This window comes from Pseudorca crassidens, chromosome 2, assembly GCF_039906515.1.
Source record: "Pseudorca crassidens isolate mPseCra1 chromosome 2, mPseCra1.hap1, whole genome shotgun sequence".
Lineage (NCBI taxonomy): Eukaryota > Metazoa > Chordata > Mammalia > Artiodactyla > Delphinidae > Pseudorca > Pseudorca crassidens.
In genome coordinates, this window is record NC_090297.1 from 42,516,751 (window position 1) to 42,544,738 (window position 27,988).

Here is a 27,988-nt window from a genome sequence, read left to right on the forward strand (position 1 = left end):
ATAAATAATATTAAAAAGCTGTCAAACTCAAATCATTCAGAACAATCCTGTGAGTTGGGTATTAAGATGTTCATTAGAAGAAGAAAATGAGGTTCAGGGAGGCTAAGTAACTTTGTCAAAGTCATCTTTCCTAAAAATGGCAGACCAGGGTTGTCTGAATTTTTCACACCACAGTGCCCTCCTAGAGTCCATCTCACAAATCCTCATTCAACAAATACATACACACCACCCACGTTTCAGGCGCTGTTTCTATGCATACCTGTTTCCTATCTTTCTTTCAAAAAAACAGGACATGTCAACTAAAAAATAGTTAACATTTATTGAGTATTTTATTCTATACCAAGTACTGTCTCAAGCACTTTACACATATTAATCTGTGCTGATTGTATGCCTACCCCTCCTTAGACACAGCATGGACATAACAGAGAATCGTGCAAAACTCCATTTCAGATAGGATGTATGGATAGTATGGTTTATTATAATTTAAAGTTTATTGTTCTCATAATTACAGGCTACAGTTTAGAAGTTTGAAACATAAGAGAAAATTCTATAAAGAGAACTCAAATAAACCTGAACAAGTAGGCAGAAGATGGTTAAAACTTCATAAGTAGTGCCACTTAGCTCTCAGGAATACTTATCTGTCCTTTCAAGCACAGGCTCTGGAGCCAGAGTCAACAACATAAAATATAATCATAAATGACTCTAAGACATTCATCCTACACAAGTGAGCATGGAGATTTATATATATATATATATATATATATATATATATATATATATATATATATATATAAAATACATACTTTAATATATTATATTGGTCCACTGAGTATACATATTTTAATAAAAGAATCTATGTAATCCAGTTAAACACACATAAGATTAAGGTATACTTATTACATCGAAAGTTGGTGTTTATAAGTTACAGATATTTAGTACTTTCCAGAGTGTTCTTTTAATTAAAAAAAATATTTTAAAACCATTTCAAACATCTGTTCATTTTCCCAGTGCAAAAGAAGGTTGTTCAAGTCTACTTACCTTTTTCCTAAAGTGTTAAGGGGAAGAAAAAAACCCAAAACTCACTACCATTCACAACTCCCAATATTACTTTCTCAATCAACTTTTGCAGTATATCCTTATAACTGGATTAGTTTATCAAAATTAAACCCTTGTGATTATGATTCAGCCCTTGCTTCATACGTATGACTTTTATGCTGAAATGTTTTAATCTATAAAAGTAGAAAAAAGCTAACAGTGCAAGAAAGTGGTTCAAATTTGTTTTAAACTGCAGCAATTCAATTGTGTGTGGAGAGAAAAAAAGCACCATTTCAAGATGAAATAAACTGGATATTTTGGAATTTATTCATAGGCTAGGCAACAAGTTACTCTGATTAACACAGATCAATACCACCTTGACTTGGTAACCACAGAGATATTTAATTAGTTTTTAGGTGCATTTTCCTTTATCTTGGTTTTCAATACATTATCTAAATCACTGACTCATGTTAAAAAAAAATAAGATTACAATTTACAGCCTACTTCACAGTCCATTTTAAATTCAGCTTGTCTGCTAGGTCAATTTTACAGGAGATAGGCTTTTAACACATAAAGAGCTTCGATAATTTGGCAGGTCTCTTCTCTCCCAATTAAAAAACACAAAATTTTTTTGCTAGCCTGCCAATTTTGTAGGTGAAAAACACAAAGAGAATAAACTATTTTAATCCACAAAAATGGACAAAAAGGAATAATATGATTTAATACATGTCACTTTTTTCAGTTGTATTCAGTGAATGTTTTTACATTTCAAGTAACTGAACCTTCATTAAAGAAAAAAAATATATATATGTATACAAAAAGTTAAAGTACCTTCCAGTTCTAGCCTGCTAAAGTTTCTTCTGCAAAAGTAGAAAAATAAACCTACCATGAACTAAAGAGGACAGTGCCATGGCAGTGGCAGAATGGCTGCCAGGTTAAGATTTTTGCTTACCTTATATTGATGGGTATATTTTAAGTGGTAATTTTTCTCCACCCTCTAGTGCTTAAAATTATGGAGAGGTATGTGTTTATCTAAAATTCCCTAAGTCCAGAGAAGAAAATTTTAAATATATTTCACACATGAGGCTTTAAAGTTTTTATTTAGGAAAAGATTGAGTCTGAAGCTATAATGGTTCAATCTAAAGCATCCCTTTTTCGATAGTGGAGTCAATTTATGCAAAATATTTTTTCTTGTCTATAAAAAACAAATTGAACAGTATTTTGATTATAAGGAAATACAAACATGTACTTTAAACTAGCCAACTTGCTCTGTCATAAAAGAAATAGGATGTTCTTTCCCTTCCCCTCTTTCAACCATTTAAATTAGGGGAGAATACTGCCAACTTTAAGAACCCCACTGGCTATCATCAGAGTAACTACAGAACAAGGGTAGCAAAGGGATGAAACTATTTCTCTATATTCCAGAAGGCAGAAGCTTGGGTGCTCTAGCTTTCCAAGTAAAAGTAGCACAGGCAGGCAAAAGCTCACACTAAATGCACACCAGAACGGGGGCCTAGGTGAAGTTATCTGGGTTACCGCTTTTACAGGGGGAAAAAAAGGACAAATCTGAAATGGAGTTTAAAAAAAACAAAAACTTTTGTCACATTTACAGGAATCTCAAACCTTTTGTATTCCCATGCTCATAGGTAGTTTTGATACACACTGTAAATAGCTTCAGTATTCAGGAAGAAGAGTATTGTGTGATTGACAAAGAACAGGAAAATTCTTCATGCTTCTGATATTTCAGATTTGCTGAGTGCAATAGCCAGTTCTAAGTCTTCTTGCTCTTGCTGATTCAGTCGGGCAAGCCTCTGCTCTTCCTCTTTCTCACTTTCCCTCTTGGCCCACTCAATCATATCTTCTTCAGAGGGATACTGCCATTTAAAAGACAAATGAACAAACGAATAAATTCATGAGCAGAACAAACACAAGAAGGAAAAAGAACTTTTACGAAATGATATTTAACTATTTGTTTCACCTTCTGAAGGACTCTGTAAATAGTCCTGTTAATTGTTAATTTTTTTTCTGAAAACACATTTAATCAGTTATTAAAATATGATTTAATCTTAAAAATTAATGCAGTCTACAGATAGTCTATAAAACTGAACATTAAACATCATTTTTTTAAAAAGTGGAAATTCTTAAGGTGAATCAGGAGATTTAAAAACAGGAGAGGGCTAGCATTTTTATCTAATGTGAAACATTTACTACTTCAACTTCAGTGAGTATCCTCACATGATAAATCATTTTCAACTTAATCCCACTGGTGATTTCCTACCTTATCCTAGCCCTTCAGGTACAGAAAAATTATGAAGCAAAGAATATCTATACATACATAAATTTTGTTAAACATAAAATAAGAGTACTGGATATACTAAATAAGATGTGAACCTGATCAATTTTTTTAATGCATTATAAAGAATTCAGTAGACATTGAGAACTTTTTGACCTAGTCTAAATAAAACCTTAATGCTGGTAATTATTAAGTCAAGGAAATACACTTATCCACCTGAAAGAGCAACCGTGGCAGATACTAAATAAAAAAATTCTACCCGGTTTCAAGTCCTGTCATAAGAGGAATACCATAACAGGATGAATACCATAATAGGATGAAGTGAAAGAAACTGTCAGGCTTTTTGAAAATGGTAGCTTTTCCCCTAGGGAATTAGAGGGCCTTTGAAACTTATAATACTTAACAAATCTTTCATAATTAAAAAAAGAAGACATTTTTATTATGAGCTGCTTAATATTATACTATACTGAGATTCTGGAATATGAAATAAGCAAAATGCCTTAGCTATTGTTCAAGACTCATTCCAACCAGGTTTTGACTTGCTGAAATCATATTTAAGATATTAAATGCCACAAACTGCCAGAAGGTTATTTTATATTAAGAGGATTATACTAAGAAGAGCAATTCTGGATTCTCTGCTTGAAACAACTCAAATTCCATCTAATAAAAGGCAGTATAATTCTGACACTCTCTGTTTTCCAGTATTCAAAATATTGATTCCTATTCTGCTCCTTTACATTCAGAGGAAGCCACTGAAACTTAAAGAGTACAGAGTCAAAAGCTGGGTAGCTGAGACTAATTCTGTCTGCCTTAGTTGCATACAGATTCCTGCCTACCTCCTTTCTAACTAGAAATGGCTGCAGGGATAAAGTGACGGGTTGAGGGACCCAATGCTACACTGAGGGAGACATTAGGCAGATTGTGGTCAGAGTCACCTGGCCACTAGATCTCTTATTTCTAAAATCATCTCAAGTGCTTAAGGTATTAAGTAGAGGAAAATTGCTTTGTTATAAAATAGCGATAATGAAGGTCATTTTACCTGAAAAAACATCTGGGAAAATGAAACACTGTTAGTTACTCTAAGAATTTAAAAAAAAAAAAAAAAAAGCCTTGTTTTTATCTAAATAATGATGGAATACATGTCATTGCTTAATGTCCGTCCCTCCAGAGTGACACTTCAAGTTGGTTGCCCCATTTCTGTGATCTTATAGACCCTGCCTATGGTCTTGTCACAGAACTCTTCTATTGTCTTTACTGGCCTGCCTATGTTAGTCAGCTCTGGGAGGATGCAGAGTAAATATGGAATGCTAGTGAATTAGAGCCCCCCAAATAATTAAAGATTGTTTAGCTCTTAACAATCATATTTATTTAATAAAACCAACATTTACTTTTTAGGAACACTATTATATGAAACCAGAGTTTTATTTTCAATTCAAAGAATTCCTGGACCTATCCTCTCATAATTGTTGACTGGTCTCCAGAAATCATCAAGGCTTTATACACAAACACACAAACACAGTTACAAATACACAAACTCATTATTGGCATTATTCATCCAGAGGGCAGACAGCAAATGACTCTCTAATGGCCCATCATCCATAACAATTTGCAAAATAATAACTGTCAGAATTTTATTTATATTGTTTACCAAGATCAAGAGAAGGGTTTTGCAAAACAACTGGTATATAACCCAAGAATTAAGACTACAAAAATCATTTGCGCAATGAAATACTTTTAGAACCAGCAAACAGAATCAAACAGAGATTTTTTGGTTGAGGGAAGAATAAAGATCATTTTTAACATATTGGTAAATTTAGTTGAAATAATGCAAATTTGGCAGACTCCAAAATAATCTTTGAAAACTCTTTAAACTGTAAATGGAAAGATTTTCCCCCAAACAGCCCATTCACAGTACTTACAGCACTGAAGTTAGCAAAATTGCTTGGGTCAGCCTCTTTACTGGTAGTGGTAGTAGTAGAAGAAGAAGAAGTGAATGGATCACAAAACATATCAGGATCTTTTTCTTTGGGGCTATCATTGCCTGGGAAAGGCTGAAATGGATCATTCAGTTTAAAGGGATCAGAAGAATCCAATTTGTTGATGGGTCTTTTCCCTGGATCAAAATCATTACAATTAATTCAACCAGCAAATATGGCAAACACAAACACACAAGAACATGAACACAGGGAGCATTAAAGAGCTGGGGGTGGGGAATGGGGGTCAGTACCTCAAATACATTCTTAATATGGTCTTAAACTATTACAACCAACACTATGTCCTCAAATTTTCACACACAACCTCTCAAATATATTCTAGCTCTATGTAGCTAAATGGAAAAATAGCAAAGAAGGGGGGAAATGGGCCGGGAATCTTTTTTTTTTTTTTTTTTAATTTTATTTATTTATTTTTGGCTGTGTTGGGTCTTCGTTTCTGTGCGAGGGCTTTCTCTAGTTGCGGCGAGCGGGGGCTACTCTTCATCGTGGTGCGCGGGCCTCTCACTGTCGCGGCCTCTCTTGTTGCGGAGCACAGGCTCCAGACGCGCAGGCTCAGTAGTTGTGGCTCACGGGCCTAGTTGCTTCGCGGCATGTGGGATCTTCCCAGACCAGGGCTCGAACCCGTGTCCCCTGCATTGGCAGGCGGACTCTCAACCACTGCGCCACCAGGGAAGCCCGGGCCGGGAATCTTATCTGCCCAGAGAGTTGACCTTCTCTTCTCCAAAGCAGCATGTTCCCAAGAAAAGAGAGAGGAATGGACAAAACAGCAGGAGAATGACAAAGAATAATGACAAAAACGGCCTCTGCTGTGATAACCTCTGCCTGATACAGTTATCCACTAGTGGCAGGAAGGGCAAATGAGCTTTGAAAAATGCTAATATTCTTCTGATTTTCCTCTGGATCTATATGTAACACCTGGGAGCATGAAATTAAAAACTACCTTGGTAAAGCCCACCTATTTCTTGCTATTACAATATTTCAAACTGAAGAATAAAGAGAATGCTTTGAAGCCCAGGCCCTAAATCTTCGTGGGTGCTGATCAACTAAATCTTTTACCAAACAGCATACTGTTGCTCATTAATTCAGCACCATTTTCAAACAAGCTTTCTAATTTTAAAGGCTTAAACTCAGTACATCCTGCAGAAAGGATAATAAGAACAGGTGCTAAAATATCTTCAAATATATATATTTTCCTAAAGATGTGTTAAGCTGGTAAGAGCAATCATAACAACAGATTCTTTCTGGCACTGTAGCAGCTTACAAAAGGTGTTCACATCTCATATCTCAAAGGATCCTTCCACAATGCTGTGAAGGTAGGCAACATTAGAATTAATGCCACCATCTAATAGCTCAGATAGCTGAGGTTCAGACATATGAAGTTACACACTCAAGATCATAGAGCTAGTCAGAGAATATCCAGAATTAGAACCCAGATCTTTAAGCTGCAGTTCAACAAACCATCTTTCTTTCCTTGATTTTTCTACAGTGATATATACTCACTTTGCTGAAGTCTTAGATTTAGTTACAGCACTAGTATATTACGTAGGATTTTAAAAATAACTTCACTATTGGCACCTTACTGGTATAAAACTTAAATGAGCACATTAACTATCATTTTTAAAAAATATATTCTGACAACCTTACTCTCTAGTAATGTATGATACAGGCTACTTTTCCTTAAAAGATAAAAGGAGTTCAGTTCAGTTCACCTGATTTTTCAACAGGTAGCTGGGTATTAACAATTTTATTTGCAATTCTTTAAATCAAAGAAGAAAAAAAAATCTGCCCAAGAAATACCATAGGGAGGCTATTATGAAAAGGCAAGAATAATATTCTAGAACTACTGAGGCTGAAAATTTACCACGGAATGACATATGGTTAAAACAATAATGTACCAGATGTGTCTTCTCACAAGTAGCACTACAACTATTCAGGGGATTGCCTTTTTACCACTTCTCATGAACTTTATTATCTTCATTAAAAACAAACAAACAAAACCCCTTTTTCTTTACAGTGCTAAACAAAACAAAAAAAAAATAAGAATAGTAAGAATTTGTTTCTAGACCAAAAACATCACTTTTATAAAATAAAGGAGTCTCTTATCAAGTCAAGTAAAATCATATTTTCCTTCAAGAAAAACAATACTTTCTTTTAAAATTCTGATACCGAAAAGCTGAATTCTGGATACCAAAAAGGCCATATATTCTCACATTAAAGGACTTAAGGAAGACTTCACATTTAGCAGGAAAAAGAAAGGGACTTCAAATTAATCTTTGCTTATAGAAATTTATTAAAATACCAAAGCACAGGAAACTGTTGTTCAAATGGTAATCAATGAGCTTCCAAAAAGTAAGAGATTTCATTGGTACTTTCCTTTTTTCATTTACTGCCTCTCTAAAATGATTTAAAGAGAAATTAGCTCTTGCTAGAAAAATAGTTCATGACAGTTACACAGGCTGGCTTCTTAGGCACATATCTGTAATTCTGCATTAAGATCAGAACAGATGATAGCAGCAGGCTTCTGCTGTGTTTTTGGACTTGTTTTGTTTAAGGCCCTTTATATAAAGTCTACAAATAAGGCCCACACAATACTTTTCAGAAAGAAAAAGGAAGTAGTTGATTTAGGAAAGGTATCAACTCTCATACCAGGTGGTGGTGGGCAGGGTCTTGTTGGAGTTCCAATCTTTGGTGGCAGTGCTGGGGGTACATCTTCAGTTTTGATGGATGTTTCCTCAAGCATATTTTTTGTAATGACCATACTGCTGATGGAGCTTGATGTGGATGAACTAAAAGGATCTTCATTGTTGACCTTTGTTTGAAAAGAAATTACTCATGGTTATATATATTATGCCAACCAAACCGTACGCGGTTATGGAGCATTTGGAAGAGTGATCTTCAGTATTACGCAGCTTTATTTATTTCAATTCTGAGAGCACTAACATTTTAACCTTTGCATTCAGAACCAAAATGGAAAAAAATTTTTTAATTTTTCTATATGAGTAGTGATTATAACATCACTACTTATTAAGAGCAACAGATCGTACCAAAACAAGCCAACTCTGGATTAAAGGTTTATTAAGATTCAGGTGATACAAAACCATTGAGGCCCTTTATAAAGAGACTAATATATTTTTCCTCAAGTGACTATCTGATCCAAATGATAAAGGAAAAAATACTGATTCCACACTTGCCAATGCACTTAAATATAGGAAAGATTTAATACTAAAGTCAAAGAAAATGGCATCTTAAAAAACATTAAAGACAACCTGAAAGTCAATTTTGTTTTTTAAGCAAACTGATCCCATGGCATAAGTCTTATTGTGGGTCTGAAGACCTGGCCTCTCTAATACATGGAGTAATGAAAGATTCACTTTTCTATAATGAATCGGATATTACAGTTTAGGCCAGTGTTTCTCTAAAGAAGCATGCTGACATTTTGGGCTGGATATAGCTCTGTGTTGTGGCACTGGACAGGGTGTTGCACAACATCCCTGGTCTCTATCCACTACATATGAACAGCCCTCCTCCTCAGCTGTGACAACCGAAAATGTCTCTAGACATTGCCAAATGTTTCCTGGGGGGTGGGGGTGGGGGGAATAACACCCAGTTGAGAACCAATGATAGAGACAGTGTGACATATACTCTAAGTTTACTCTTTTGGCCTGAATCAATCCTAGGGCTACATTGGAAAATAGGTAGTTGACATATATAGTCCACTACCTAATACTGCTGGGCTATTAATTATCTTAATACTAACCTTAACAGTCTCAGAACATAAAATCAAGCAATCAGTACAGAGAGGATGGAATGAATGTCCAGATTTTACAGCTATTGACCCAGACAGTCAACAGGGGGAAAATGTAGTTCAATTGGAAGAAACATATTTAAAAAGACAGAAGACTCTTAAAGTTGTTGAGCAGACCTGCCAGTAGAAAATTATAATTATCTGTACCATCACCATTGTCTTTGTGCACAGAAATGTCTACTTTGATTACATCTTATATTTCATTTCTGTCTGAAATCAATGTTTGCTGTGCCTTACTGAAATCAAGTTGCAACCTCTGTGAGGGTCAGGTTATAAAATCAAAAGAAAGGATCACTCCTTTGGTGGAAACACAGTATATTTTACTTTCCTACTAAGTATTGCAGATTACCTTTGACAATGTGCTGAAGTCAGCAAATCCATCTTCAAATGATTCATTTCCAAAAACAGAAGCAAAGGGGTCTGTGGCTAAAATGAATAAAGAAAATCAATGCAATAGGACAGAAAGACATCAAATTTCATGTCCTCTTTTGGTTAGTAACATTCAGACAAATGAAAAATATCGAATGCCAAATATTAATCCCTGAATTTAGGCCCACAAAGACAGTTAACACACGGATGAATCATTGAAGAATCAAAAACAGGTGAACTAACTCTAGGTAAAGTGTTTAAGGCTTTGGAATACACGTCAAATAATATAGCTCCCGTGTGCTTAAACTATTTCTAATAAAGACATCATGAAGTAAAAAAAACTACACCATTAATTCCACATTTCACACACACCCTTCAAGGTCCATTTCAAATACTACCATAACCACAAAGCCTAGAATAACCTAGGTATCTCTAATTCACACAGCAAGAAGTGATTTCTTCCTTCTTTGTGGCACTGACAGCATTCTAGTTTGTATTATGGTTATCTGTGATTGATATATCACCCCTACTAGATTGTAAGGTCCTTAAAAACAAGGAATAACACTTATCCAACAAAGAACGAATGGTCAAAAAAGATTCATTGGCCATATATAAAACTGAAGAAAATAAGAAGATAGAGTTCCTATGTCTGAAAAGTTCATAGTATAGTGACAGACATATACACAAACAATAATAAAATAATCTTAAATGAGCTATTAGAGAGGTATAAAAAACCTGTAGTAGAAGCCATTAACTGCTGGGAGAATCGGGAAAAGCATCAAATAAGCCATTACATTTGACCTAGGTCTTTTAAATAAGGGACGGAGTCTGCTGAATAGATGGAGATGGGGGAGAGAAATCTACTCCAGGCAGAAGGAACAGTCATTGCAAAAGCAGTATTTAATCCCTGCTCCACAGGCATGAGAAGTTATCTGTTCCATCATAGTGCACTTAACAAATAGACTAACATTTTCAGCTGGAACAAACTGACTTACTTTGAGATAGTTTTTGTCTGTTCAGGCATAAAGGCTACCAATAAGGTCAAAGAATATTTATAGGAATTGCTGCTTGATATAGGAAAGCAGAAAGAAACAAAGGAAGAAGAAAGTGAATCTCAAAAGAGACGGTAAGACAGAGCAAAGATGCATAGAAAAATGCTCCTTGCTCTTCCTTAACTCATCTTTACATCAAATCAGTTTTAGGACAAAGTGTGCTCACCCACTCATTTAAATGTGTAAAGTGTGCCCTTACCTCTAACAGTGAGTACACCATGGACATAAACAGAAGAGGGGCAAGGAAGATACACATTATCTTTTTCTTGTCACCAAGACAGTCATGAGGTGGGTAGAAGCACAGAGAAAATCAGTCCTTTAGGGACACACCAATAACTCTGAACCTGAAGAGGATGTTGAGAGTCCAGACTTACAGGAAATCCTACAGCTTTAGCCATAAAAGATGGTTTTGTATTACTACATATCTGCTGCGTCCCACAGCCTCAGGTCCTGCCTAGTCATGCGTGCTGTTTCAGGCTTTCCCTTCTTTCTCCTCCTCTTCCTGTAATTCCCGATGCAGTGGCAGCTGAGGCACAGCCTGAGCAGGATGCAGACGCTCTCCTGATTGGTATAAAGGTAATGATGGAAAAGGAGTTGGGCTCATTTCACTTGACGGACTGAAAAATCTGCTTCACGCTTTTGCTCTGCCATGGTACCACAGCTGTTACAAGCAGTCATAACACATGTGACAACACTGCTGAGTTAGGTCAGGTTTGACTGAAATATTATGAAGTGTACATTGTGAAAGACACTAATAAAAAACATGACACTTGTATATGAAGAATACGCTACATGTAGGTTACTAGAGTATTTTTTTAACATCTTTATTGGAGTATAATTGCTTTACAATGGTGTGTTAGTTTCTGCTTTATAACAAAGTGAACCAGTTATACATATACATATATCCCCATATCTCCTCCCACTTGCGTCTCCCTCCCACCCTCCCTATAGCACCCCTCTAGGTGGTCACAAAGCTGATCTCCCTGTGCTATGTGGCTGCTTCCCGCTAGCTATCTATTTTACATTTGGTAGTATATGTATGTCCATGCCACTCTCTTACTTTGTCCCAGCTTACCCTTCCCCCTCCCCGTGTCCTCAAGTCCATTCTCTATGTCTGCATCTTTATTCCTGTCCTGCCTTTAGGTTCTTCAGAACATTTTTTTTTTTTTTTAGATTCCATATATATGTGTTAGCATACGGTATTTGTTTTTCTCTTTCTGACTGACTTCACTCTGTATGACAGACTCTAGGTCCATCCACCTCACTTCGTTTCTTTTTATGGCTGAGTAATATTCCATTGTATATACGTGCCACACCTTCTTTATCCATTCATCTGTCCATGAACACTTAGGTTGCTTCCATGTCCTGGTTATTGTAAATAGAGCTTCAATGAACATTGTGGTACCTGACTCTTTTTGAATTATGGTTTTCTCAGGGTATATGCCCAGTAGTGGGATTGCTGGGTCGTATGGTAGTTCTATTTTTAGTTTTTTAAGGAACCTCCGTACTGTTCTCCATAGTGGCTGTATCAATTTACATTCCCACCAACAGTGCAAGATGGTGCCCTTTTCTCCACACCCTCTCCAGCATTTATTGTTTGTAGATTTTTTGATGATGGCCATTCTGACTGGTATGAGGTGATACCTCATTGCAATTTTGATTTGCATTTCTCTAATGATTACTGATGTTGAGCATCCTTTCATGTGTTTGTTGGCAATCTGGATATCTTCTTTGGAGAAATGTCTATTTAGGTCTTCTGCCCATTTCTGGATTGCATTGTTTGTTTTTTTGATATTGACCTGCATGAGCTGCTTGTATATTTTGAAGATTAATCCTTTGTCTGTTGATACATTTGCAAACATTTTCTCCCATTCTGAGGGTTATTTTTTCATCTTGTTTATGGTTTCCTTTGCTGTGCAAAAGCTTTGAAGTTTCATTAGGTCCCATTTGTTTATATTTTTTAATTTCCATTTCTCTAGGAGGTGGGTCAAAAAGGATCTTGCTGTGATTTATGTCATAGAGAGATAATAATATGGTTTTCCTCCTTCAATTTGTTAATATGGTTTATCACACTGATTGATTTGCATATATTGAAGAATCCTCGCTTTCCTGTGATAAACCCCACTTGATCATGGTGTATGATCCTTTTAATGTGTTGTTGGATTCTGTTTGCTAGTATTTTGTTGAGGATTTTTGCATCTATGTTCATCAGTGATATTGGCCTGTAGCTTTCTTTCTTTGAGACATCTTTGTCTGGTTTTGGTATCATGGTGATGGTGGCCCCATAGAATGTGTTTAGGAGTGTTCCTACCTCTGCTATATTGTGGAAGAGCTTGAGAAGGATAGGTGTTAACTCTTCTCTAAATGTGTGAGAGAATTCGCCTGTGAAGCCATCTGATCCTGGGCTTTTGTCTGTTGGAAGATTTTTAATCACAGTCTCAATTTCAGTGCTTGTGATTGGCCTGTTTATATTTTCTATTTCTTCCTGGTTCAGTCTCGGAAGGTTGTGCTTTTCTAAGAATTTGTCCATTTCTTCCAGGTTGTCCATTTTATTGGCATAGAGTTGCTTGTAGTAATCTCTCATGATCCTTTGTATTTCTGCAGTGTCTCGTTGTTACTTCTCCTTTTCGTTTGTAATTCTATTGATTTGAGTCTTCTCTCTTTTTTTCTTGATGAGTTGGGCTAATGGTTTATCAATTTTGTTTATCTCCTCAAAGAACCAACTATTAGTTTTATTGATCTTTGCTGTCATTTCCTTCATTTCTTTTTCATTTATTTCTGGTCTGATCTTTATGATTTCTTTCCTTCTGCTAACTTTGGGGGTTTTGTGTTCTTCTTTCTCTAATTGCTTTAGGTGTAAGGTTAGGTTGTTTAATTGAGATGCTTCTTTTTTCTTGAGGTAGGATTGTACTGCTATAAACTTCCCTCTTAGAACTGCTTTTGCTGCATCCCATAGGTTTTGGGTCGTCGTGTTTTCATTGTCATTTGTTTCTAGGTATTTTTTGATTTCCTCTTTGATTTCTTCAGTGATCTCTTGGTTATTTAGTAGCGTATTGTTTAGCCTCCACGTGCTTGTATTTTTTACAGAATTTTTCCTGTAATTGATATCTACTCTCATAGCGTTGTGGTCGAAAAGATACTTGATACAACTTCAGTTTTCTTAAATTTACCAAGGCTTGATTTGTGACCCAAGATATGATCTATCCTGGAGAATGTTCCATGAGCACTTGAGAAGGTGTATTCTGTTGTTTTTGGGTAGAATGTCCTATAAATATCAATTAAGTCCATCTTGTCTAATGTGTCGTTTAATGCTTGTGTTTCCTTATTTAATTTCATTTTGGATGATCTGTCCATTGGTGAAAGTGGGGTGTTAAAGTCCCCTACTATGATTGTGTTACTGTCGATTTCCCCTTTTATGGCTGTTAGCATTTGCCTTATGTATTGTGCTGCTCCTATGTTGGGTGCATAAGTATTTACAATTGTTATATCTTCTTCTTGGATTGATCACTTGGTCGTTATGTAGTGTCCTTTTTTGTCTGTTTTACTGGTCTTTATTTAAAGTCTATTTTGTCTGATATAAGAATTGCTACTCCAGCTTTCTTTTGGTTTCCATTTGCATGGAATATCTTTTTCCATCCCCTCACTTTCAGTCTGTATGTGTCCCTTGGTCTGAAGTCGGTCTCTTGTAGACAGCATATATATGGATCTTGTTTTTGTATCCATTGAGCCAGTCTATTTCTTTTGGTTGGAGCATTTAATCCATTTACATTTAAGGTAGTTATGGATATGTATGTTCCTATTCCCATTTTCTTAATTGGTTTGGGTTTGTTATTGTACGTTTTTTCCTTCTCTTTTGTTTCCTGTCTAGAGAAGTTCCTTTAGCATTTGTTGTAAAGGTGGTTTGGTGGTTCTGAATTCTCTTAGCTTTTGCTTGTCTGTAAAGGTTTTAATTGCTCGGTTGAATCTGAATGAGATCCTTGCTGGGTAGAGTAATCTTGGTTTTAGGTTTTTCCCTTTCATCACTTTAAATATGTCCTGCCACTCCCTTCTGGCTTGCAGAGTTTCTGCTGAAAGATCAGCTATTAACCTGATGGGGATTCCCTTGTGTGTTATTTGTTGCTTTTCCCTTGCTGCTTCTAATATTTTTTCTTTGTATTTAATTTTTGATAGTTTGATTAATATGTGTCTTGGCCTGTTTGTCCTTGGATTTATCCTGTGTGGGACTCTGCATCTCCTGAACTTGAATGACTACTGCCTTTCCCATATTAGGGCAGTCTTCAAGTATAATGTCTTCCAATATTTTCTCAGTTCCTTTCTTTTTCTCTTCTTCTTCTGGGACCCCTATAATTCAAATGCTGGTGTGTTTAATGTTGTCCCAGAAGTCTCTGAGACTGTCCTCAATTCTTTTCATTCTCTTTTCTTTATTCTGCTCTGCGGTAGTTACTTTCACTATTTTATCTTCCAGGTCACTTATCCGTTCTTCTGCCTCAGTTACTCTGCTATTGATTCCTTCTAGAGAATTTTTAATTTCATTTATTGTGTGGTTCATCATTGTTTGTTTGCTCTTTAGTTCTTCTAGGTCCTTGTTAAACATTTCTTGTATTTTCTCCATTCTATTTCCAAGATTTTGGATCATCTTTACTATCATTACTCTGAATTCTTTCTCAGGTAGACTGCCTATTTGTTTCTTCATTTGTTTGGTCTGGTGGGTTTTTTCCTTGCTCCTTCATCTGCTGTGTGTTTTCTCTGTCTTCTCATTTTGCTTAACTTACTGTGTTTGTGGTCGCCTTTTCACAGGCTGCAGGTTCGTAGTTCCCATTGTTTTTGGTGTCTGCCCCAGTGGCTAAGGTTGGTTCAGTGGGTTGTGTAGGCTTCCTGGTGGAGGGGACTGGTGCCTGTGTTCTGGAGGATGACGCTGGACCTTGTCTTTCTGGTGGGCAGGACCATGTCCGGTGTGTGTTTTTGGGTGTCTGTGACCTTACTGTGATTTTAGGCTAATGGGTGGGGTTGCGTTCCTGTCTTGCTAGTTGTTTGGCATAGGGTGTCCAGCACTGTAGCTTGCTGGTCGTTGAGTGGAGCTGGGTCCTTTCTGTCCACAAGTAAAAGTGTGAAAGCTTTTTTGTAAAGTCTTTTTTGCCCCTTCCACATATATTGTGGAGCCCTGGCTCCACAATATCAAATGACGAAAGCTCTCCCAGAGATCTCCAGAGATGGAGATCTCTGGGAGAGCTTTCGTCACTTGATATTACGTGGAGCCAGGAGGTCTCTGGTCGACCAATGTCCTGAACTTGGCTCTCCCACCTAGAGGCACAGGTCTGACACCTGGCTGGAGCACAAAGACCCTGTCAGCCCCACAGCTTTTGGGAAGTCTGCAGTCTTCTGCCAGCGTTCAGTATGTGTTCTGTAGGAGTTGTTCCACATGTAGATGTATTTCTGATGTATTTGTGGGGAGGAAGGTGATCTCCATGTCTTACTCTTCTGCCATCTTGAAGGTCTCCTCAGAGTTTTTCTATACGTCCTTCATCATAAGAAATGAATTCAGCATTGGTCCAAACACTGGGGAATGTATCCTAGATGAATGACAAAGCACTTTTGCCTGAATTGGGAAAATAAGACTTTGGAAAGAACTTTCTCAGATATTGATCATGGTTGATATGAAGCAGAGACCTGTCCAGAAACTGGAAGGACTCACTGAGCATGAACTTGTTCACATTATGTGTGAGACACCTGCTGAGGAGTCACAGAAATACTGGGAGAGGAACTCAGTACGTGGCTTTCTTTTTCTTGAGGCACACAGGAGCCATGGGTCAGCAGAATCAGACTTTGAATGCAAAGGTAATCTGATTAGCACCCTCTTCTCCCCAAGAATAAAGGTAATGATCACTTTGGAGAAATACATAAAAGCATAATTTAAAAATATCATCTATAATCTGATTAGCGGAAATAATTCTGAGGAGAGGGGTTGAGGAATGGGCAACATGGATGAAGGGGTTAAAATGTACAAACTGCCAGTCATAAAATAAGTAAGTCATGGGTATGTAATGTACAGCATGGGGACTAAAGTTAGTAATATTGTATTGCAAACTTGAAAGTTGCTAAGAAAGTAAATCTTAAAAAGTTCTCATCACAAGGAAAAAAATTTGTAACTTTGTATGGTGATAGATGGTAAATAAACTTATTGAGGTGATCATTTTGCAATGCACACAAATGTTGAATCATTATGTTGTACACCTGAAATTAACATAATGCTCGTCAATTACACTTCAATTTAAAAGAAAGGAAAGAAAGAGAGACAAGGAAAGAAGGAACCCATACCAATATTTTATCATACTTTACCAGCTTTTTTCCCTGGTATTTTTTTCCTTACTTATTTGAGATCATACTATGCTGACATAATTTTTTGTGAGGTGTGAATGATAAAGCTACATTTTAGGCATATCACTTTTTACCCCTTTACTCTCATTTAATTCATAGCAATCATCATAACTGACATGTTATATATTTGTTTACATAAGCTCTAAAAAAGACAGGAACTTTGTTTTGTTCACTACTGTATCCTCAAGGTCAAGAACACTCATATTTGCTGAAAATATTAAAGGATAAAAAGGACAGAAACCATCTAGTTACTAAGGATATTCCAAACAGATACCATAACATTTCTTAGTACAACCAGCTGACCAACAAGGAATAAGGGAAACCTTAAGGCTCACAAATAATCCCAAAGAACAGCTGTCTACCAGAGAATCCTGGGAGGAAGAAGAACGCTTTTTTTTCTCCATGACCCATGCACAATCCATAAAATAATTAAGCTCAAGCTCACAAAGAACCTTCAAGAGATACTCGTGAATCATAGTCATTAGTAAAGGATCTACTTTCTCAAGCTGGTCTTCAATTAGTTCACTCACTCACTGACCCACTAATCCATTCACATTTAGTAAGCATCTTTTATGTTTAAGCCTAGGTACTCGGGATTTAGGGGGAAATAAGACACAACATCTACCTTCAAGGAACTCATGATTTAACTGAGTGATATACATGTACACAACTGCTACACAGTAAGTGTTAAAGTTCAAAGAGAGTAAAGGAGAAATAACACCTAGATTTATGTGGAAGGGGCAAAAAAGACTTTACAAAAAAGCTTTCACACTTTTACTTGTGGACAGAAAGGAGGTGGGAGGAGACAGAGATATACACTCACTATACCCAAATATACACCTGCTCATGCATACACATTTTTCCATTCCAAAATTAAGTGGTCTCGAAGAAACATTCATGACTTGTGGTTTGTGGAAATGGAGAAAATTAGAGAAGAAACATGAAAGAAAGCAGAGGCTAAGAATTGTAAAATATATGAACATCTGCATGCTTAGCCTGAGTCATTGCCTGTAAAAACGAAGACCTACTTGGCATTTTACTAATGCTGGTGTCAAAGATGCTCTGGGGACACCATGAGTTCCCTTCTATATCCTCAGAATGTTATAAAGCTTTAATTAAGAACTGGAGGGACTTCCCTGGTGGTCCAGAGGTTCAGACTCCTCGCTTCCACTGCAGAGGGTGTGGGTTCGATCCCTGGTCAGGGAACTAAGATCACACATGCCACACAGTGCAGCCAAAAAAATTAAAAAATACAAAAAAAGAATTCTTCAAATTCTTGATAGTCACCATCAATGTAATTTTCATTTGTACAGGTAGCTGGTAGCAAATAACAGGAGATTATCAAAGAAAAAAAAAGAATTGGAAAGATTCTGCATTTTCTCAGTTAGGAGTTAGTAAAATATTCCATGCAAAAATTTTCTGGCACCACAGCTAATCTCATTTATAATGAAGCGTAAAAAGAACATTTACAAGTCAAAATAAAATATATGTAGAAACTGAGTGACCTGAATTTGCTTTCTTTAGTTTTCTTTATTTGTCTGCAATGTGTCTATCACCAGGAGGAAATGCTAAAATAATTGAGACAAAATATTAAAAATATTTAACGTCCTGGGGGCTTCCCTGGTGGCACAGTGGTTGAGAGTCCGCCTGCCGATGCAGGGGACACAGGCTCGTGCCCCAGTCTGGGAAGATCCCACATGCCGCAGAGAGGCTGGGCCCGTGAGCCATGGCCGCTGAGCCTGCCCGTCTGGAGCCTGTGCTCCGCAACGGGAGAGGCCACAACAGTGAGAGGCCTGCGTACCGCAAAAAAAAAAAAAAAAAAAAAAAAAAAAAAAATTAACGTCCTTCTATTACTATCATAACTACAATATTTTAAAGGTAGGTGTAGAGTGATTAATTTTTAATAACAAAAATTTACCCTTATGTTTCTAATTTATTTTGAAAGCTTACAATTCTCCTGTTCTGTGGGATTAATCTTTTTGCTGACTAAATTTCCCGGTGAAAAAGGACAGGGGTATAGAGGTGTGAGTAAGGAAGGTAAATGTCCTGTGTTTGTGACCTTGGGTACGTAATGCCACCTCTCTGAGGCTCCGTGGTTTTCAGATGTTGAGTTTATGAACAAGTAAACTAAATAAGTATGTTAAGAGCCTATATATAAGTTGGGGGAAAACACATATTTAACAACTTAACCATGAAAACTAAAAAAAAAAAAAAGTCCAGCTTTCATTTGTCAAACAAAAAGAACTTAAAAAACTAAAGAGAAGAGAAAACAATTGTAGACTAAAAGAATCATTTCCAGGAAAAGAGCTGACGACACAAACACACACACACACACACACACACACACACACACTCTCACTCTCTCCCTCTCCCTTGTCTCTATTTCATTTGGAACTAATGAAGAGTATATTACAAGTAACTAGTCTGCATTTGGAAACCATTAAACTAAAAAGCAGTAACAGCAATAACAACAACTACCATTTACTACGACAGGAACCACAATAAATACTTTAGGAAACTGAGACTTAGAAAACCTAAGGAACTAGCACTGTTATCTGAGTAAGTTCAGGCAGCTGGACTCAAGCATCCATGTCCTATGGATGACAACTCCTCTCTAGACTGTTTATGTTTCCATTGAATTCAAAATCTTATGACAATGTAGCAGATTTGAGACAAATGATTTATTCATTTTTTCAGCAGTCAATCTGTAAGCCTTTGCTATGTGTCGAAAGTTCTGGGATGGGAGAGTAGGAATGCAACCTGGGATGACTTGCAGGTCTCTGCTTGGGCAACTGAGTAGATGGTAGTGCTATGAGCAGAGATGGGATATCCAGATGTTTAGTATTGTTTTACATTTCATAAGGTGGACAACTTTACTTTCAGACATATATCTGTGACACATTAAGTAAAAGACCATCAAATATATATATATATATGTATATATATATATATATACACACACACACACATAAATAATATAACAGACAATATATTAAAAAATATATAATAATATATGATATATAAATGTTTACAATATAAATAGCATATAAATATAAGTAATAAAAAGTTATATATATATCCACACACATATATTTGGAGCACGAGGCTAGTGATTAGATTTGTGGTTAGTAATATGATCAAATGTTAACAAAGACAATTCTGGCAGTCATGCAAGACCAGCAGGTAAAGAGACTGGAGGAGACTTGATATCATAGTCCAGGTAAAACATGATGAGGACCCAAACAAAGCTGAGTATAATGAGGAACAGACAATCAGAGTCCAATTGCGGGTAAAAGAACAAGACTTGGCAATTTATGGGAGATGAGGAATGATAGAGAAAAAGTCTAGGATGATTGGCTGAGGGCCAATAATAGTGTCATTAGTACATAAAGTAGAATGTAGAAGGAGGTAAAGCTTGGCTCTTTGTTATTGTTTATACTATACTTTGAAGGAGAGACTAATTGGAAAAGGTGACTATTAACTTTAAGCATTGTTGAGCTTGACACCTAAGGAGAAATATCCAGCAGGCAACTTGAAAGTACTGGAAGTTCAGGAGAGAGTTCAGGCATAGAGGACAAAATCTAGGAGTCATCAGGAAACAGGATGTAGTTGAAGGCACAGAACCAGACAACACCACCACAGGAAGTGTGTATTAAGAGAAGAGCAGAAGCACCAGCCTAAATATGGGACTAAAAAGATAGCCTCGCTCTTCAGTTTTTTCTCCAGAACACTGAGATTATTTCTCTTGCTCTTGTTCTGAATAAAAGGAGACATCTGTCCCAGATACCTCCTGGGAGCAAACTGGCCTGAGGGAACAGAGACCAGCGCAGTATAGGGCAACAGGAAAATGTTTTAGAATATATTAGATCAGCAGTTCTCAAAGTGTGGTCCAAGCACTCCAAAAGTCCCCCAAGGCCCCTTAAGGGAGGTCTGTAAGGTCAAAACTACTTTCAGAATATGAAGATGTTATTTATCTTTCTCACTGTATTATCTGCAACAATGTTGCAAAACCAGTGGTGGGTTAAAAAAAAAAGTGGTGGGTGCTTTAGTGGGAATCAAGGCAGCAGCACCAAACTGTACTGGCTGGTAGCAACTGTACTGTTCACCCTCACAAACTCGCAGGGGGATAAAAAGGCCAGTTGCACTTATGAACATCTGTCCTTGATGAATCAATAAAAACTATTGATTTAAAATAAATGGCGACCCTTAGGTTCTTTTAAAAACTATGGAAGACAAAATTAGAAATACACACAAAGCACTTCTGCTGAGTACCAAAGTATAATCAGTTATGAGGAGGAAAAGCACTTATATGATGGTCTGAGAAACAAGGTGAACCAGCTGCTTTTTTCATGGAACACCATTTTTACTTGCAAGAAGTGACAGATAACAATGGTTATTCAGATTTAGGTATTGGGCAACACTTCTTCCTAAATAAAGTGTATCTGTCACTTTAAGGAAAACAACTGAAAGTATTTGTTGCAGATGATGAAAATTGAAGCTTTCAAGTAAAAACTGGAACCTTGGAAAGTATTATCTGCCTTGTAAGCTTAACATTATACCAATACTTAAAAGACACTCATGAGATGGATGGTGATATCAATAAGGATGATTTAAGAAACTATTTATAATGAAATGTGTCAACATTTGGAAGACATGCATAACTCAGTGAACCAATTCCAAATGATCAATGCATGTTACAAAATCATATATGGATAAAAAGTTCATTCAATGTGGAAGAAAGACTAATGGAGTTTAACAGAGTATGAAAAGTTCATTGGTAACAGTTTCATATTCCATATTGTAACTAACTTTGAACTTCCTTCTCATTGCGGTGTCTTCTCTTGTTGCGGAGCATGGGCCCTAGGCACTTGCGCTTCAGTAGTTGTGGCTCGTGGGCTCTAGAGTGCAGGCTCAGTAGTTGCGGCACACGGGCTTAGATGCTCCACGGCATGTGGGATCTTCCCAGACCAGGGCTTGAACCTGTGTCCCCTGCATTGGCAGGTGGATTCGTAACAACTGCGCCACCAGGGAAGCCCTTTAAATTCATTTTTAAGTTCAAATTTATAACATTTATTTATCACAGCAACAATGAAGCAATTTTGATTAACACAAATGTTTAAAGTCAGGGATCAAACTTATTTCTGTACTTGGTTTTGGTTGCTTTATTTGAAAAACATAATTCATCCAAGAAAGTAGCTATAATATACACTTTTGAACAACAGTCTCGTAATCTCAGGGTGGTTTAAATAAATGTTTACTCAGAGGTTTGCACAAAAACCACTTAACTTGATAGTTCTTTAAAGCACCAGTGCATTCCAATATGTTAAAATCTGGTTTGTAACAGATATGAATGCATATACCTAATTAACTTGCAGTTTTTAAAAATTCAAAGATACTTAAAAAATAATGAAACTAGGTTCTACCAATTCCCTGAAGACTTCTCTGGAAGCTGGTTTCGTGGAAGATAATGTGAAAACTCTGGTCCATAGCATGTCTAAGGTTCCTTCTGCTCTAACAAAGGCAGTAATGTAAGTTTGAGAGAGAAAAAAATCTGTGGCATCACCCTATGCCAATTTTTGTATTGTCAGAACTGGATGAGAAGATATAAGGCAGAGGCATGGTAACAAAGTGATTAACAGCATGAGCTCTGAAATAAGACATGGATTAGAAACTGAGCATTGCTACAGTTATTGTGATCTTGGGCAAACTGCTTGGTCAGAGTCTCATTTTCCTCATTATTAAAGTGAGAAAGAAAATAGCACCTGTCTCATATAACCATTTTAAAGATTAAATGAGAAAAATGCAAAAACAAAGTTTGGATGACCTTGTATATAGCTTTGAAAACAAAAGAAGAAAGAGAAAGAACGTTCAGACCTCTGATATTTCTGAGTCTGTGGAAAGTCTGTATAACTCAGCCCCAGACACCACTAACACGAAGCCCATTCAATTCTAAAGAGTTTTAGTTCTAAGATCCTCATTCAAATCACGATGTCAGTTAGATCACTGGTAAGGAAGCTACAGGCTCTCATTCTGTATGTAAAGATGGTTCAACATAGGAAAATCAACTAATGTAATACATCACATTAACAGAATGAAGGGAAAAAAAAGCCATGTGATCATCTCAATTGATGCAGAAAAAGCAATTGACAAAATTCAAAATCCTTTCATGATAAAACATTGAGCAAACTAGGAAAAGAAGAAAACTACTTCAACATAATAAAGACCATATATGAAAAGCCAACACTGAACATCATACCAATGGTGAGAGACTGAAAGCTTTTTTTCTAAAATTTTTAACAAGACAAGGATGCTCACCTTCACCACTTCTTTTCAACATAGAAATCCTAGCCAGAGCAATTAGGCAAGGGGGAAAAAAAAGGCATCCAAACTGGAAAGGAAGAAGTAAAATTATCTCTGTTTGCAGACGACATGATCTTACATGCAGAAAACCCTAAAGATTCTACAAACAAACAAACAAACAAAAAACGTGTTTAGAATAAATGACTTGAACAAGGTAGCAGGATACAAAATCAATGAACAAAAAATCAATAGCATTTCCATACACTGATAATCCGAACAATCTGTAAAGGAAATTAAGAAAACAATGTCATTTACAATAGCATCAAAAAGAATAAAATACTTAGGAATTAGCCAAGGAGGACACGTATACTGACAACTATAAAACATTCTGGGGCTTCCCTGGTGGCGCAGTGGTTGAAAGTCCGCCTGCTGATGCAGGGGACACGGGTTCGTGCCCCGGTCCAGGAAGATCCCACATGCCGGGGAGAGGCTGGGCCCGTGAGCCATGGCCACTGAGCCTGCGCGTCCGGAGCCTGTGCTCCGCAATGGGAGGGCCGCAACAGTGAGAGGCCTACATACCGCCAAAAAAAAAAAAAAAAAAAAAAAGCATTCTGAAAGAATGTAGATACAGATAAATGGAAAAACGGCCCACATTCATGGATTGGAAGACTTCGTATTGTTAAGACATTAATACTATCCAAAGCAATCCATAGAATTCAATGTAATCACTGTGAAAATCCCTATGACATTTGTTTGCAGAAATAGAAAATTCATCCTCAAATTCATATGGAATCTCAGGGAACCCTGAAGAGCAAAAACATTCTTGAAGAAGAATAACAAAGTTACAGGTCTCAAACTTTCTGATTTCAAAACTTATTACAAAGCTATCATAATCAAAACAGTACTAGCCTTAAGACATTTAGGTCAATGGAACAGAACAGAGAGCCCAGAAATAAACCCCTGTATGTACAGTCAAATGATTTTCTACAAATATGTCAAGACCACTCAGTGGGGAAAGGACAAGTGGTGTTGGGAACACTGGATATCCACATGAAAAAGAATGAAGTAAAACTAACTCAAAATGGATCAAAGACCTAAATGTAAGATCTAAAACTAAAAACTCTTAGAAGAAAACTTAAGCGAAAGTTTCACAACATTGGATTTAGCAATACTTTCTTGGATAGGACACTAAAAGCATAGGCAACAAAAGAAAAAGTAGATAAACTGGACTACATCATAATTAAAAAGTTTTGTGAACCAACAGACAGTATCAACAGAATGAAAAGGCAACCTATGATATGGGAGAAAATATTTGCAAATCATATGTCTCCTAAGGGGTTGATACCCAGAGTATATAAAGAACTCCTACAATGCAACAACAAAAAAACAAACAACTGATTTTTAAAAATGTGCCAAGTACCTGAACAGACATTTCTTCAAAGATATACAAGTGGCCAATATGCACACAAAAGGATCAAAATCACTAATCATTAGGGAAATGCAAATCAAATTAATGAGCTGCCACTTCACACCCATTAAAACAGCTATTATCAAAAAACCAGAAAGTAGTTAGTGTTGGCAAGAATGTAAAGAACTTGGAACCCTTGTGCACCACTGATGGGAATGTAAAATAGTAAGGCATGGAAAACAGTACAGTGGCTTCTCAAAAAATCAAAAATAGAATTACCATATAATCTAGCAATTCTTGGTATATACCCAAAAGAACTAAAACCAGGGACTTGAATAGGTATTTGTACACTCATATGAATAGGAGCATTATTCACAATAGTCAAAATGTGGAAGCAACCCAAGTGTCTATTGATGGATGAATAGACAAACAAAACATGGTATATTCATACAACAGAATATTATTCAGTCTTAAAAACGAAGGAAATTCTGGTACATGTTACAACATGGATGAACCTTGAGGAAATTACGCCAAGTGAAATAAGCCCAATACACAAAAAGACAAATACTATATGATTCCACTTACGTGAGGTACCTAGAGTAGTCAAATTCATAAACACAGTAAGCAAATGGTGGTTGCCAGGGCCTGGTGGGAAGGGGAAATGGGGAGTTCTTGTTTAACTGGTACAGAGTTTCAGTTTTAGAAGATGAAAAAAGTTCTGGAGATAGATGAATGTAATGGTTGCACAACAATGTGAAGGTACTTAATACCACTAACTGTATACTTAAAAATGTTTAAAATGGTAAATTTTATGTCATGTATATTTTACCACAATGTTAAAAAAAAAACCCCACTTATCAGAAAAAATAAACAACGTGTCCCTCCCCCTACAAAGATTCTCATCCACTGAGCTCCTTTTACATGCTCTGTGAGGACAGTAATTGATTCACCCATTCATTAAGTAATACTATGTACTCAGGTATGGTTTAAAGTTCTTGGGATACATCAGTGAATAAAAAGTTAAGTTCCTGTGGACCTCAAAATCTAGTGGGAGGAGGAGGAGGAGACAGATAAGAGAAAAACAAAGTAATTTATATAGTACGCTGGAAAGTAATAAGCCAAAATAAAATAAGAAAGAGTAGGGAACAATACGGTGTGAGTGCTGGGCTAGATGAGAAGGTGACATTTTGGCAAAGATTTGTTAGAGGTTATGGAGATCATCATGTGGCTATATGAAGAAAAATCATCCTAGGAATGGGGAACAGCAAAGGGCCTAAGGTTCATGAGCCTGTTTTTTGAGCAATAGTAAGAAGGTCACTGTGGCTGGAGCAGAGCGAGTAAAGGGAATAATGATGAGATATTATTAGAAAGGTTTAGGCCATTGTAAAGTTTTTATTGTACATAATTTGAAGGTAGAACCTGGCAGGAAGTCAAGAAGACTTCCTGATACATTAGAGACAGAGTAAGAGGAAAAAAAGAACCAAGGATGATTCTAAGGCTTTAGGTCTTAGCAGTGTTAAAGATGAAATTACCATTAATTAAGATGGGGAAAGGTTCAAGAGAAGCAGGTTTGGGGAGGAAGATTAGGTGTCTGGTGTTAGACATGTTGTGTTAGATATATCTATGAGCTATTTGAGTGGAGATATGGATAGTAGTTGGATATATGAGTCTAGAGTTCAGGGGAAAAATGTGGCTAGAGTTAAAAATCAGCATATAGAGAGTATGTAAAACCATGACACTAGATGAGATCCCCAAGGAGTAGAGACAGAGAAGAAAAGAAGTCCACAGCCTGACACCTAGAGCAACACAACATAAAGAAGTTGGGGAAAAGAGGAAGAATCAGCAAAGGAGACAGAAGGAATGACCAAAGAGGCTGGTGGAACACCAGAGACAACATCTGAATGTGAGTCAATCTGTTACTACTTCTTTAACCTTGTGAACTGGCTTCATCTCTCCATTTCTTGATTTTCCTTGTCTGTACAATAAACATAATACAAGTTTTCTCAGGTAGTTGCTGTGAGAATTAAACGAGACCAAATACAGGAAAATGGTTAGCACATGGAGTGCCAGAACTAAGTAAGTGCTCAATAAATGGTATCTTTTCCTATGATGATAAACAACAACAAACCTTAGCCCCCTTCCAGGCTATTATAGTCCTTTACTCTACCACTTTACAGGAAACAAGCTAGGAACTGGAACTGAAAGATGAGACCAACAAAGGCAATAGAAACCTACAGTGAGATGGCAATCGACCATTTCAGCCTTAACCTATTCCTCTATCTATAAATAAGCTTTATCAAAATGTCTGTTTTTCTTTGAACATGTCCTATATGTCCTACCTCCATTCCTTGCTCATGTTACTCTCTTCGCTTTCTTTACTACTCTCCATATCTACTTATGTAGCCCATTCTTTCAAGGTAAACCACAAAGGCCACCTTCTGCTCTGAAAACATTTATGACTTGCCCTAAATGGAGGCAATCTCCCTTTCCTTTAAATTTTTGCAGCTTTAATGAATTCTCATGGCACTTACCATTCTTTCCTGTGGGCAATCAAGAGTTAATTAAAATGTATTAACCTCTCATTTTATTCTCTTCGGTTATACTTTCTAATCATATAACATCCCTAGCAAGATATTAATTCAGCATTTCAATAATGAGAATCTAAAAGAGCACATGTATTTTAAAAAGATATAATTTAATAACTTTTATTACAATAAGTCTTTTAAAAATCTTATTTGCTGTCACTCTAAATTTTGGTTGAAATCAAAACCCAGCACTACATTAAATCTTATTTTCTACATATCTGCTTTTTTACATTCCTTCTTCTAGCTGCTCCTGTTGGAAGTTAATTTTCAAGCTGAAAACAAATAATTCACACTGTTAAATCTCATCTTGTTACAATTTGCACAAGAAATCCAAACTGTGAAGGCATTTCTACTTACCTTTCTTTACACTCATAATACTCAATTTGTCACAATCAGCAAATTTCTGTACTGAATAACTCACTCTATTTTCATCTGGAAAAATAAGCCATTATTTTTGAAGTATTTACATGTTTGAGTCTATTTCCCCCTAATTCCCTGCTCTCCTACCCAACAGCTGGTCTATTTTATTTCCAAATGAACAGTGAGAAAGAAACAGTTACTTAGTTGAAAAAGCTTTTAAACTCTTTCATATTTAGGTTTGAACCTTGGTTTTACCTGGTTCAAATCTAGTAAACTGTAAATCTTGATCAAGTTACTTAATGTTCTGGTCTTCAGTTTCCTGATTTTTAAAATGGGAATATTATTTAAAAGGTTACTAAAAGGATAAATGGATAGGAGACCTTCAAGATGGCGGAGGAGTAAGACGTGGAGA

The 27,988-nt window shown here is 36.5% G+C and overlaps 1 protein-coding gene across 3 annotated transcripts in view; it reads right to left on the minus strand.

Annotated features, from left to right (window-relative positions):
- Positions 1 to 444: 444 nt before the first annotated feature.
- The window catches only part of EPS15 (epidermal growth factor receptor pathway substrate 15), a 164,956-nt gene continuing 137,412 nt past the window's right edge, over positions 445 to 27,988 (minus strand). For 2 of the 3 annotated variants that reach the window (XM_067726095.1, XM_067726094.1), the window contains exons 22-25: positions 9,477 to 9,553; positions 7,969 to 8,131; positions 5,248 to 5,441; positions 445 to 2,909 (exon numbers count right to left, since the gene is read on the minus strand). In XM_067726095.1, coding sequence (XP_067582196.1) covers positions 2,763 to 2,909; positions 5,248 to 5,441; positions 7,969 to 8,131; positions 9,477 to 9,553 — 581 coding nt within the window. In that variant the 3' untranslated portion in view covers positions 445 to 2,762. Of the gene's footprint in view, positions 2,910 to 5,247; positions 5,442 to 7,968; positions 8,132 to 9,476; positions 9,554 to 25,076; positions 25,277 to 27,988 lie in introns of those variants that run through there. The other variant, XM_067726096.1, reaches the window with a different exon arrangement.